At 52.9% G+C, this 13,360-nt stretch overlaps 1 protein-coding gene across 1 annotated transcript in view; it reads left to right on the top strand.

The window, feature by feature from the left end:
• CPA5 (carboxypeptidase A5) overlaps positions 1-13,014 on the top strand; it is a 21,876-nt gene extending 8,862 nt beyond the window's left edge. Inside the window, exons 5-12 of the mRNA XM_032305428.1 lie at positions 4,699-4,797; positions 5,996-6,097; positions 7,306-7,407; positions 7,751-7,861; positions 8,240-8,330; positions 11,633-11,832; positions 12,126-12,210; positions 12,652-13,014. Coding sequence (XP_032161319.1) covers positions 4,699-4,797; positions 5,996-6,097; positions 7,306-7,407; positions 7,751-7,861; positions 8,240-8,330; positions 11,633-11,832; positions 12,126-12,210; positions 12,652-12,839 — 978 coding nt within the window. The 3' untranslated portion in view covers positions 12,840-13,014. The remainder of the gene's footprint in view (positions 1-4,698; positions 4,798-5,995; positions 6,098-7,305; positions 7,408-7,750; positions 7,862-8,239; positions 8,331-11,632; positions 11,833-12,125; positions 12,211-12,651) is intronic.
• The last annotated feature ends 346 nt before the right edge of the window (positions 13,015-13,360 follow it).

The following is a 13,360-nucleotide window of genomic DNA, read 5'->3' as shown; positions in this document are numbered from 1 at the left end:
CTGTCTCCCCTGCCAGACTGTAAGCTCCATGAAGGCAGGCAGTTTTGTTTCGTTGGCTGCCATACCTAGTTCCTAGTGTGTGCTCAACAAACACTTGTTCACTGAAAAGAAGAGATTAAAAAGTGGCCATGACTGTGGCTGGGGTGGGGTTGGGAGGCAGCTCTTCAAAGGAGAGGAGGCTGGACAGGAAGGAGCAGGAGAAGTCAAGGGAGGAAAGGAGCAGCTGTGGGCAAGGGACTGATGGAGAGGCAGAGTCCGGCTGCTCCAAGGGGGCAGGGAGAGAAGGCCTGACCCTTCTGTTGGTCCTGGGAGGAGGGTTGTTGCTGACTGACCGTTAACGGCCATCTGTCATCCAAGTCCTTCAGATACCACTTCTCTTTGGAGGAATCCAGATTTCCTGGTCATGTCTGGTAAATGACTGTTCCATCACAGAGTCCTGGAGTCACCCCAAGAGTGACTATTGCCCTGCCATCCTCCTCCGGCTCTCCTCAGAGCTGCATGCTAGGCAGCGTTTCAAGTACTTTACACGTATTAACCCTTCTGATCCTCATGAGAACAGCTTAAAGACTGTGCTCAAGTGTGTGATAACGTGACCCCCATTTTATGAAGGCACAGAGAGATTAATGCTTTGGTAACCTGAGGCACAGAGCGATGAGCGACCTGCTCGTCAGTGATGGCATCAGGATTCAACCTGAGACAGCCTGGCTCCAGGCCCTGTCCTCTCTCTGCCCTTGTGCCATCTGCTTCCTCAGCAGTTGCCATTGTTGTTGGTGTGGGTGGATTTAACTTTGTCTTTTGGGCAGTGGGGCCACCGTTCAGCCTTGACCTCGGAGGGGGTCCATTCCGAGAACCCCCGATCTATAGTCACCACCATGGAGATGCGGACTGCAGTTGCCCCCACCATGAAGCTGCCTGGAAGAGGCCAGGGGCATATGAGGAGAGGTGATTGCTGTTGTCACAGAACGAGGGTGCCTGGGGGTGGGGTGGGGTGTGAGATGCTCCCCATCCGCTGTTACCAGGAGCCTCGCCCAATTTGCGTCTGGTTGGAGTTTGGCTGCCGAGTGCTGGTTCCCTTCAGGCGTCAACTTCACCTTTCTGGGGCCTTCCTCAGCCTCTTGCCCTCCTCCATCCTGGAGGTGCTGTTCTCTGCTCGATGTTCCCATCCTTCCTTAACCCTGTCATAAATTAATTCACACCAAGGTATTACTTTCCTTGTCAGGTTATGGCTTCCAGGGAGGCAAATGGCTTACTTCTGAGCTGTTTCTTTTTTTCTGTGAGAAGCCTGACAGGGCTGTAATTAGGCTTCCCTGAGCCCGTGGCAAGACTGCGTTCTTGGTTCTCCCATCTCCTTCCCTCGGCCCCGGCCCCGTGAAGGGAGCAAACATCTGTGTGGTTTTCAGGCCAGGGGAGATTAGTGTTCTTGGAATTGGGGCCCAGCTGCGAGGGCTGAGCATTCCCAATTTGTAAGCGGGTGTCGTCTCCTTTCACAAGCCTGTGAGGGTGTTTGGAAAGTTATTTGCAGTTCAAGGCGCTTTCCCATTTGCCCCCAAGCTGTTCTGTGGAACAAAGAACAGTCTCAAGGGAGCTGTGTTCCTGTGGGTATCCCTGGGTCTGTAGGAAGAGCCGGGTCCTCTGCTCCTGTCTTCCCAGTTTCTCCTCCCCGTCCTCCATCTTCACCCACCGCCTCAGGCCCTCCTCCAATTCCCTAGGCCGTCGGCTGTACGGACCCTTCACTCCACTGGGGCCAGAGTGGGGCGTCCGGGTCCACCAAGTCAGCCCGCCTGCCCCCCTGCAGCTGCTCTCCACAGCTGGTTAGGCCCGGCCCAGAACAACGGGCACACGTCGGTCATGGTGGGCTGCTGAGATTTCCGTTGGTTTCCTGGGAGAAGACATGTCCCTTTTGTTAGAGCTTCCCAGGGGGGTGCCTGTGCCAGCGAGGACCAAGGCTCGTCCCTCCTTCCTTCACCCCACCAGCAAACCCAGTTTTGCCCCAGTGGGACTGTCCCCAGCCCACCCCATTGCGCCAGAAAACGTTGCAATCACCATTGCCTAACATGCAGTCGGTGCTCAAAAAGAAAAGAAAATGAGGCCCAGGCCATGATCCCCAGTCCCACTTTTGAATCTGTGAACTTGAGGGTTGTGAGCAACTGGCGGGGGGCAGCGGGGGTGAGGGGGTGCGGGTGGTGGTCACAGGGCGGTGGCCTCTGTCTGCAGCAGGGATGGTGGTCCTACCTCTTTTCCAACCACCCCCCCCCACCCGCACTGAAGAGTCCATGGTTGCTCCTTTATTTGAGTCACAGGGGCTTTTATTTTTGTTTTAGTATTATTTATTCATTTAGAAGATTATACGCATTTTAGTATAAGCACGTTGCCAAAATGTAAAAATGGAGAAAATTTTAAAATGGCTTAAAATAATAATCTTTCTATTCTAACAGGAATTGTTAACATTTTGGTCATTTTTTGACATTTTAGTATCATGTTTTCCCATACTCGGGGTATTGCTTTCTTCATTATTTTAAAACACCTTTTAATTGCAAGAATAGTATGATGGACTTTTTGCCCGTTGTTAACATTTTACACATTTGCTCTCTCTGTATGTACACACACATACACACACACAGATAAGTATAAAGTTGACCCTTAAACAACATGGACTTGAACTGTGTGGCTATACATGGATTTTTAAAAATTAATTCAGTTTGATGCTGTAAATGTACTTTTCTTCCTTATGATTTTTTTTTTTTTAAAGATTTTATTTATCCATTTGACACAAGTAGGCAGAGAGGCAGGCAGAGAGAGAGAGAGGAGGAAGCAGGCTCCCCGCGGAGCAGAGAACCCGATGCGGGACCCTGGACCCAGGACCCTGAGATCATGACCTGAGCCGAAGGCAGCGGCTTAACCCACTGAGCCACCCAGGCACCCTCTTCCTTATGATTTTTAAAAGATTTTTATTTCTTTATTTTGAGAGAGCGAGAGAGTGAGGGAGCAAGCACAAGTGGAGGCAGAGACAGGGAGAGGGAGCCCAACAAGGGGCTCAGTCTCACGACCCTGAGATCATGACCTTGAGCTGAAATCAAGAGTTGGGTGCTTAATGGACTGAGCCACCCAGGTGCCCATCCTTATGGTTTTCTTAAAACATTTTCTTTTCTCTAGCTTGTTTTACTGTAAGTGTATAATACATATAACATAAAAAATACGTATTAATTGTCTGTTTATATTACTGGTAAGGTTTCTGGGCAACAGTAGGCTATTAGTAGTTAAGATTCTGGGAAGTCAAAGTTACATGCAGATTTTCAGCTGTGTGGGGTTTGATCAACTGTAGATATGCATATCTATGTGTGTGCATATATATATGTCTATCACATATATTATAAATAATATATAGATATATATAGATATATATACGTATATAAATATATGTATATATTTTGATATGTAATATATAAATATATTATAAATAATATATGTATAAATAATATATGTGTTTATTATTCTTATTAGACTTTCGTTTTGATATCTAGACAACCTTAGGGAACCCAAGGCTAGGAATAAGATATCTGGGTTCTTATCTCACCTCTGCCCTTTGTTGGCTTTGCCATTGAGTCCCTTCACTCCCCCAATCTGCTTTATCTCCTTAACACGAATAGTTACTTCTTCTTACCCTGTCATTTGTCATGTACTGGGTCAGCTGAACTAGTGAGGATAAGGATGTCTGGTAAGCTGAAAGGTTGCTCTGGCCTGAAGCAAAGCATCATCGAGACTTATTGGGTCCCAGGGCTCAAACCAGGGTGACTTTGGGGTGAGGTCTTCACCTTTCATAGCAGAGGGGCCCAGGCACTTCCCATGCTGCAAGTCAGTGTAGAATCCTGGGATGTCTCTCTCCTTGTTTGCCAATGTAAGGGTAGAGCTTGGGGTGAAGGGCAGCTGCCCTCCTCACTGAGTCCCATGCTGGGAAAAGTGTCCCAGAACGATGTGGGAGGGCAACCCAATCCAGCTATGTGCCCTCCTTGTGGTCAGTGGAAAGTACTATATGAGGACTGAATGCCAGCTCCCAGTGATACCCAAGGACATTGCTTTTGGCTCACCCATGCTTGTATTTAAGAGGCAGTTAAGATGGTGAGTAAAAGACTATTGACACATTAAATTTCTAATTATTTGGACCCGCTTAGTCCATAGCTGGATTTCCAAATGGTCTGGACATCAGTTATTTAGTCTACTCCCTGTGGGTAGAGGGGCTGTTGTGGGTCAGAGGAGACCAGGGATCCAGGGTACATGCTTCAGCTTGGACCTTGACTCAGCAGTGCCCCTAGAGGACAAAAACGACGTTGGCAATAGATGAGGAGCACTTTTCTAAAACACTTTCATATCCATGATTACATTTTATCTATGTGATGATGGGCAAGTCAGGTGTTACTGTCCCAAAGTTCATGCTGATGAAACTAAGGCCAAGGCCCCACAGCAAGTTGGTGGCATTTGCTCACCCTGTGCTTCCTTGGGAAATGGCAGCATGAACACTGGCTGGCCCAGCAGAGTCACCTCATAACTGGCATCTTCTCCCGTTGTGCAGTTCACGCTCACAGTGGCTCACTCTCCTGTGTCAGTGCTGTCTTTGCACCCAGCCAGCTGAGGTAGGGCTCTGGGAAGGCAGGCCTGGCCCAGCCCTCCCCTTCCCTTCCAGCATGTGTGTGTGTCTCCTAGGTGCTGCTGGATAAGGAGAGAGAAGCCATGGCCAAGTCCCGCCGGTTGGAGCGTAGCACGAGCAGCTTCAGCTACTCCTCCTACCACACCCTGGAGGAGGTGGGTCTGCCCAGCCGACTCCGGGCTCTGTTGCCCTTTGGGCTCTCCGGATCTCCAGACTCGGGCAGGGACTAATGAAGGACTCTGACATCTGAGGGAGAGTGTGAGCCGACACTAGGGGAGGGCAGCGCAGACACTGGGGGAAGGCCTGTCAGGAAGACAGCTTCAAAGAGGTCCAGAAGCCAGGATTCAGAGAGAACTGGGGCTCAACAGTACCGCCCAGGGCAGCTATGAGGCAGAGTAATGAATGGGTCAAGGAGGCAGGACGCTGAAGTCGAGATGCGTCACTGGCCCCGGGGAAGAGCTGGGGGAAGGAGGGGGCCGTCTCGGTAGCCAACACTGTTTCAATATTGATTCAGGGGGGTCTCGACCTTCCCACAAGCATTTCTGGTGTCAAGGGGCCCCAGCTGTGGGTACTAGGGTGTAAAGGGGCAGGAGGCAAGGAACGTTGGAGAGCCATTTTGTAGAGTAGAACAGAGAGTTGCTTCAGTTGAGAAAATTCCTGATCCCAGTGACAGCCAGCTAGGGCAGGCATGACCGATTGTGGCTTATGTATAAAGGAGAACGTAGAGACGCCCAGTCCAGATAGAAACTCAAGGCACAGGCCCCATTTTCAGTTAAAGGCTGGGATGACAGGATACTGTCCACCTTGTGATTATCATTTCTTTCCCCGTTTCACACGGCCTGGAATAGAAGATCCATTTTCCCCATATATTTGGTAATTCAATTATATACATTGAAAGAGGAAGGGAAGGGATTAATACGGCCTGTCAGTATTTATTGGGATCAGAGATAAATAACTCTGCCTTCAGAGGGCTTAGCATGTAAAAGGGCCGAGAAGGCCCCAACAGCACAGCAGGGTCTGCGGGGTCTGTCAGATGGACTCGGTGGGCCAAGAGAATGGAAGCAAGAAACACTCCCTGCCGGAGAGAGACTTAGGGGCCGAGCCTGGGGGCTGAGGGTGTGAACACGTGCAACACACTTAGCTCTGCGTGTGGTGTGTGGCCTTCGGGTCCAGGCTGACTACAGCTCATTGCCGTAGGCCTAGTGGGTGTCTTTGATTTGTGGAGTTCTCCATCTGCGTTCTCCTAGATCCTCAAGGGGGGTGGGAAAGCATTCAGGAGGGTGGCATGGGGGAGACGCCGGGGTTCGCCCCTCCCTGCCTAAGAGCCCGTCTGATATCTGTCGTTCCTTTCAGATCTATAACTGGATGGACAACTTTGTAACCGAGTATTCAGATATTGTCTCAAAAATTCAGATTGGCCACAGTTTTGAAAATCGGTCCATTCTTGTCCTGAAGGTAAAAGCTGGCGGTGTTGACCACTAGACTCTACAGTGAGTGCCTCTGGCATAAGACTGAACTCGTGTGGGGTCATGGTGGGGTGGCAATTTTAAGGACAGAGAAGATGTGTGTGCTCTTGCCCAGAGGTGACCCGCAGCGCAGAGGTTGTGGTGTTCAGGGACCCACCCTTATAGGTATGGGCAGGTGACAGTGCAATGACCTGACATGTCCTCAGGAAGTAGGTGGGAGGGTTGCTAAAGAGAGGGAACTGCAAGATGGCAGTCGTCACGCTGGTCTTGGGATGTGAGTGTGGAGAAGCCGGCTTTCCCCCTAGTCCCTTGGTTGCCTCATCTGTTAAATGGGAAGAGAGGTAAATAGAGGCCTCATTTCCAAATGATCGAGGCCTTCTGGCTCAGGCAACCCCTCAGATAGGACTGAGTCTGTGGGGAGACCCCCCGACCTTTCCCAGGGGCCACCGGAAACAGAGTTTGAGCAAAGTTGGCAGCAGCAATGCCCTTGGTCATGAATGAGGCAGGATAGGTAGGAACACGGAACCCACCCAGAAACAATTCTTAGCATGTGCCCTAAAGGGCACTCGGGAGTGTGGATCACACAGGGCCCCTGACATCCAGCTCTCGGAGAAGACGAACGCTGTTGCTCTCAACCTTGCCCTGGGGGACTCTTCCAAAGGACCAGGTGTCCTCTTTTCCCATAGGACGTGACCTCCTCTGTCCCTGCCTTGATTTCCCTGGGGGCTGTGCGGGTTCTCTCTTTAATGTTGTCTAAGACCTTGCTCCTCAAAGTGTGGTCCTGGTACCTGCCTGCAGCAGCGTCCCCAGGAGCTTGTCAGAAATGCCCACCCCTGGACCCTTCCTCACACCTACCAACCAAGCATCTGCATGTTAGGGAGATCCTGGGGGATTCACGTGCCCTTGAAAGGTCAAGAAACACCAGTCTAAGGTACTTTCAGGCCCGAGAAGCTCTGTGCTTCTGGCTGGACCACCCCGCTCCCCACGTGCATGTGCCCCACGGCGTCATCAGGGCCCACACACGCGCGCCCTTTGTGGACTCAGGCACAAGTACCTGCGCCTAGAGTCCCCCTCTTGGGCCCAGAGGGGTCACCCTAGGTGGTGCAGAGACATCTGGGGCCTCCTTCTGGGAGCCTAGGGACAGCCCTGCAGCTGTCTCAGTTCACGCTTGTTTGGGACCTGGTGCTTTTTACCCAGTTCAGCACTGGAGGTTCTCAGCGCCGGGCCATCTGGATCGACACTGGAATCCACTCCCGGGAGTGGATCACGCATGCCACTGGCATCTGGATGGCCAAGAAGGTCAGCATGGAATGGGGGTGGGGCAGGGCTGGGTGTTACCCACCCCTGACTGTTTCAGGGTGTCACCAGCTGAAAATTTATACTGAGTTTGTTTAAACTCAGGGGCTCTCTCCCCTCCTGTCCTTTGGAACAGCTGCCGTGTGCTCTGCCCGTCGGCAGCCCAGCACCCACACCCATCCTTTGCCTTCTAGTTGTTTAAAAATCCAAGTCTTTAGTTCTGCACCAAGAATGCATCTGATGGCTTGAGGCCACCCCTGCCCGCAGCCCCTGGCCGGGCCACCTTAGAGGAGAGCCGGCAGCGCCTCCCATCCCTGCCCCGTCCCCACTCTGCCCTTGCTTGCAGATTGTCAGTGACTATGGCAAAGACCGCACCCTGACAAACATACTGAACGCCATGGACATCTTCATGGAGATTGTCACCAACCCTGATGGGTTTGCCTTTACCCACAGCATGGTGAGGGCATTTGGGAAGGAGAGGGACCGGGGTCAGCTCTGGGGCGGATGCAGGAAAGGTTGCTGAGGCCCCCCTTAGGGGCTCATGGCAGAGAGTCTCACGAAGGCAGGCGGGTGACTCGGGAGCTGCGGCTTCGGACCTTGCCATTCCATCCCTGCCCTGCTGCCCAGGAAGGCCACTGCTGCCAGCCTGTGCCTGTCCTCCGGCCTCCCCCCACCAGGGGATCTGCAGTCCTGCCCCATCCTCATGCCATCCTGCCCTAGAGATTCCTTCCTTTTGCCCCTCTCTGTCCCCCCAGACCTGCCTTCCTAGGACAGGATGTCAGAGGCTCCCATCCCTGGAAAAGGGGTGAATGTCACCTGCCATGGGCTTTTTCAGAACCGCCTGTGGCGGAAGAACAAGTCCACCAGACCTGGAATGTTCTGCATTGGTGTGGATCTTAACAGGAACTGGAAGTCGGGCTTTGGAGGTATGGCAGTCCGCTGGACCTGGGGCCGGGCTGGAGGAGTACTGGGGCCTTGGCACGTCTCCCATACAGTCAGGTTACGTGGATGCATACTGTGGAGGCAGTGTAGTTAGCTAATGCAAGTGAGTCATGGCCGGGGACGTGCCTAGGATTGGCAGAGCGGTATGGGGAGACGTTGCACGTCTGTGGATGTACACGTATGCGCAGGTTCCTTGGGAGACGCGGGGAACAGCTCCTTGTATGCAGGACTAACTCCAGGAATTATACCTTAAGTACAGTGGGGGAAGGTACAAGAGAGTCTCCAGGTTGTACCTTCAAGAGGTACAAGATGGTCTTGCTGCTTGCTCAAAACTCAGTTTCTATGCCCACCCCCAATCTCTCTAGCCCACCCTTGTAGGGAGCCCACCAAAAGAAAAGGTCTTCAAACGCGTTTCCTGAGAGCCACGATCTGAAATTTGCCCTTTGGGGAGGCCAGAACAATGGTTTTAATGATAGAATAAGTCAATTTCTTATCATCAACTCTGATTTGAGCCTGGTTTTTATTTTTTATTCAGTTGCTTTGTAATCCTGGCTGCGTGGGCTGGTGTACGTCTGCAGGGTCATACTGTTCTAGGCAGAGCTGGGCAGCTTCTTCCCAAGTTCCTTGTTCTTCTCAATGATCTCCCTTACCGTACCAGCAGGGTAGGGACTAGACGGGGAAACTGAGGCCTCCAGAAAACCTAGACACCCTTATGTGGACCTTGGGAATGCAGGAATCTGATGGGTGGGATGCTGGGCCTGGCCAAGACAAGTTGCACAGGCGCAGTCTTCATGCTCCAGATGCAACACCCACTATACTGGACTGGGGTGGGGGGGTCGGAGTTTGGCTTCAAGGAGACAGTGCCTTTGCTGTTGAAAAGGAGATTCCACAGATGGGTGGCCAAACCAATGAGATCGAACATTCTAGATCTGCCCATCACTTTGGAAATCTGGCTTCCTTCCGTTTGTTCTCGTTGAAAAATCAGCACTGAAGCATCCTGAGTGAGGCTCTCAGCCCGTGGTGTGTGGGCTGTCTGAGAATCTGGCACTGTGTGTGTAGCTGCTTGTGTAAGGGAACACAACCGTGTAAAAATGGGTGTTTTCACCTCCGAATGACCACACACTTGCTCTGAGTGGGCATCCAGGTGGGCCCCTCGGAACCGGCTGAAGCAAGTGCCTGTGTGCCCCAGGATAAACCGGCTAGCAGCAAGACAAATGATCTCTTAAAGAAAATAACATTTGTGTGTTTCTCCACAGGGGGCAGGAAGGGGGGCCAGTCCGTATATACACAATATAAAAAAATGTATGGGGGGGACAAAAGAAAGCCCAGAGGGGACAAAAAGCTCCCATAATCCCACTACGCAAAGATTACTGCTTTTAATAATTTACCATGTCCTTCCAGAGATGTCCCCTTGCTACAGATTACATTTTCAGAGAAGGAAAAATAAATAGCTAATGACTCCATTAGCAGGTACTTGTGACACAGGCAGGCTCAGAGGACTTGGACTGTGAACGTCAGAAAGAGGCAGGCAGCTAATTCCCATTTGGTCCAGGGAAGATTAGTTTATGCTGCTTAGCTCAAACCAGAACTAATGGCCTGAAGTGTTTCTCCATATTTGGGCAAAGCCACCTGGTTGTTGGCAGGGGAACTGCTTTCTGTGCGTGGGCTGCGAACGCAGACAAAGCTCTCAGCCCCCACCCCCCCAACCCGGCTCTGCTCATCTGTTGCTGTTTGTCATTCATCAAGGGGAGCAGGTGCAGAAGCTCCCGGCAGACACAACAAACAGGGCCACTGTCCAGCCTGTGGGGCTGCTCCTCACCCTTGCTTCCTGCAGACACATCCCCTTCTCACCCGGGTCCCCACCGCAGGCGGGACCCCGCAGACCAAGGGGGGGGACGCTCTCTCCCCAGTGACGGAACCGCCTCTGGGCCTGCCTGTGGACAGAAATAGTGTGTGCTGGGGTTGGTGACTCAGGCGGGAAGATTTTGTTTATGGTTTTATCATTGCCTTAATTTAATTGCTGCATAATGAGTCATCTGTAGACCGTCCCTCCCACTCAGGCTGCCCTCACCTGCACTCCTGGGGAGGACAGATTTGCTGCAACCCTAGTGCAGCATCTCAACAGGTCCCTGGCCCAGTCCCCCCAGCCCTCCAGCCAGTGCACTGCCCTAAGGGTCTAGGGGACAGCTCTGGCATCCCCAGGTGGCTTCAGAAGTTGGGGTGACCCCTGACCTCGCCTCAGGTTTGTGTGCAATCATTTCAGGGAGGAGTGAGAGGAGGAACTGGGATGGCTCTTTCCAAACATGTTCCTAACCCACAGATCTTGACCAGCCCACAATCCAACCCTCTATGACATGGCCCTTGGGAAGGGGAAGGAGACACAAGAAGAGGGTAAGAGGAAGAAAAGAGACAGAGAGCAGAGAATCTAGGAAATGGGAACCAATTAAATTTGTGAACAAAATAGAAACTCAGCTCCTCTCCCCCAGCTGAGGTCCCCAAGAAGAATTGTCAAAGGCTCTTTACATCGGTGGCTCCCAGACCGGCCTCAGGCAGGGATCTAGTCTCTGTTTTTCTGGCCCCAAGTCCATGTTGCTCCTGAGGTTGTGATTGTGGCAAAGCTTGAACAGAGACTAAGTCTCTGTTGCCAAGACTTCGGCAAGGCAGGGGAGAGTTGGCAGAGAAGGGTCAGCTCAAAGGTGTCGAGGCTCATCGGGGAAGCCAGGGTTGCAGACCTCGAGTTTCCGCTGAAGGCTGTCCCACTTTTCTAATGGAACCATCAGGGCTGAAGCATAGGACAGGCTGAGAGAGCTCTCTACAAGGCCGGCAGCATGGCTGAGTCTTCATGTGAATTCATCCCTCTGATGTGTTAGACTAGGGTGTGCCCCAGTGATTAAAAACCCACCCGAATCTCAGGGACTCAACACAGTAGAAGTTAATTTTTTGGGCACAGAAGTCTGACGTGGGTGGGTAGGTGAGTCTCCTTGGCAGCTTTCTCCCGACTTTGACAAAGGGACCCAGGATGCTTCCTCAATCTAGAGTCCTTTGCTTGCAGCCACATAGACAGAAGAGACTGTGGAGGAGCCATGCCTGCCCTTAAGAGCCTCAAACTACAAGTGACTCATCGTTATTGCTCACATTCTCATTGGTCCGAAGTCGTCACGGGGCCTCAACCAAACTGCAAAGGACTATGGGAGACGTAAAGGGATACCTGGATACTTGGGAGCATTAGGCGTCTTTCCCAAACCTGGGAATTCAAACTCTCTGGACGGTTTTATATTTCTTCCAGGAAATGGTTCTAATAACAACCCCTGCTCTGAGACTTACCGTGGGCCCTCCCCTCAGTCGGAGCCAGAGGTGGCAGCCATAGTGAACTTCATCACCACCCACGGGAACGTCAAGGCTCTGATCTCCATTCACAGCTACTCTCAGATGCTCATGTACCCTTATGGCCACTCTTTGGAACCCGTTCCAAACCAGGAGGAGTTGGTGAGATTGGCGGCTTGGGGCTTTGGGGGAGGCGTCAGGAAGACCTCCCCAGAGGTTCAGGCCCTCACTCCAAAACCGGGGTCTGGACCCATCGACCCCATGGTAGGGAGGAGGGGGAGAGCTTGTTCTCACATGTAGTTGAGTTCAAAGCCAAACGGGCTGTGCTCCCTTCTCATGAGAGTCACCTGCTCATTCAGCTTCCGGGACCCCTCAATTCTTGTGTCTCAGCAGCTGGTGAGGGTGTGGGGGTGTGGGGAGCCCCAGCCTCTCATCCTCTGGCTGCAATCCCACAGTACCAGCTCGCCAAGGACGCGGTGAAGGCCCTGTATGAGGTCCATGGGATCGAGTACATTTTTGGCAGCATCAGCGCCACGCTCTGTGAGTGGGCCACAGCTGGAGGCCCCTCGTTCCCCTGGGGTGGGGCAGGTGCAGGCTGGTAGCTGACGGGCAGGGCTGTGCCCAGGGCAGCGCCGTCGGCCTAATTGGGTTGGGTCAGAGCTGATGTCTGAGTCTGAATGGAGGGGTGAGTGCTGGTCTTTCTTTGCAGCACTAGTTAATGACCAGCTTACTGTGATGTTCCTTGAAGGAGCAGATCTTAAGCTCGGTGGTCTCCAGGAGCTCTCTTCTTGCTGGCGCAGGGGATGGGGAGGGTGGGCAGGGCATGGGCCAGGTAGAGGCTGGGGTCAGGAAGTGCAGTGTTGTCTGGGGTGAGTTGGGGTTTGGCCGCCAGGGCCCACTTGTGGCTCAGACAACCTCTGCACCTTCGGGCCACACCCTGTTCTTCCTGCTGGGGGCATCTCTTTGCCCTTCTGTGTCCAGATGTGGCCAGCGGGATCACTGTGGACTGGGCCTACGACAGTGGCATCAAGTACGCCTTCACCTTCGAGCTCCGGGACACGGGGCGCTACGGCTTCCTGCTGCCGGCCTCCCAGATCGTCCCCACGGCCCAGGAGACGTGGCTGGCGCTCCGGACCATCATGGAGCACGCCCTGCAGCACCCCTACTAGCAACAGCGCTGAGGGCAGAGCAGGAGCACGCACTCCCTTCCCCAAGGCTGGGGCTCCTCCTGAACCCCAAGTGATCGATCCATGGTCCTCCCCACACCCTTACCCTGACCCCTTAGGCAATAAATAACAGGTTTGAACAGGCTGGGTGGCCTCTGGCGCTGGCCACCACCCACTTTGGGCTCAGCACTGAGAAGGGGCCAGGGGCAGCTTGAAATGCCTCTTTGCTCTTTAGGAATCCGGGAAGATCCGGGGGCTAGCAGACCTCCTATTCCTTCCCCTGAGTGCTCTCCAGGCCCAGAACACATAACCCACTCTCTGGGAGCTACTGGTATACACATTGTCCCCTTGGTGTCTACACTCTGAGATGAGGGCACAATGTTTCCCCCGAAGGAGTGGGTCTGCGGTGGCGGCATCTCGGGCGCCCTGAGGGAAAGGTGGGTACAGACAAGCAGCTTCCTCCTCCTCCTCACCTGTAGTCACCAAGCTCTAGTCAGGCCCTGAGCAGGCCGGACATTTACCAA

This window comes from Mustela erminea, chromosome 11 (assembly GCF_009829155.1).
Source record: "Mustela erminea isolate mMusErm1 chromosome 11, mMusErm1.Pri, whole genome shotgun sequence".
NCBI classification, from domain to species: domain Eukaryota; kingdom Metazoa; phylum Chordata; class Mammalia; order Carnivora; family Mustelidae; genus Mustela; species Mustela erminea.
Note: the sequence above shows the minus strand (reverse complement) of the source record. Positions and strands in the feature narration are given on the sequence as shown.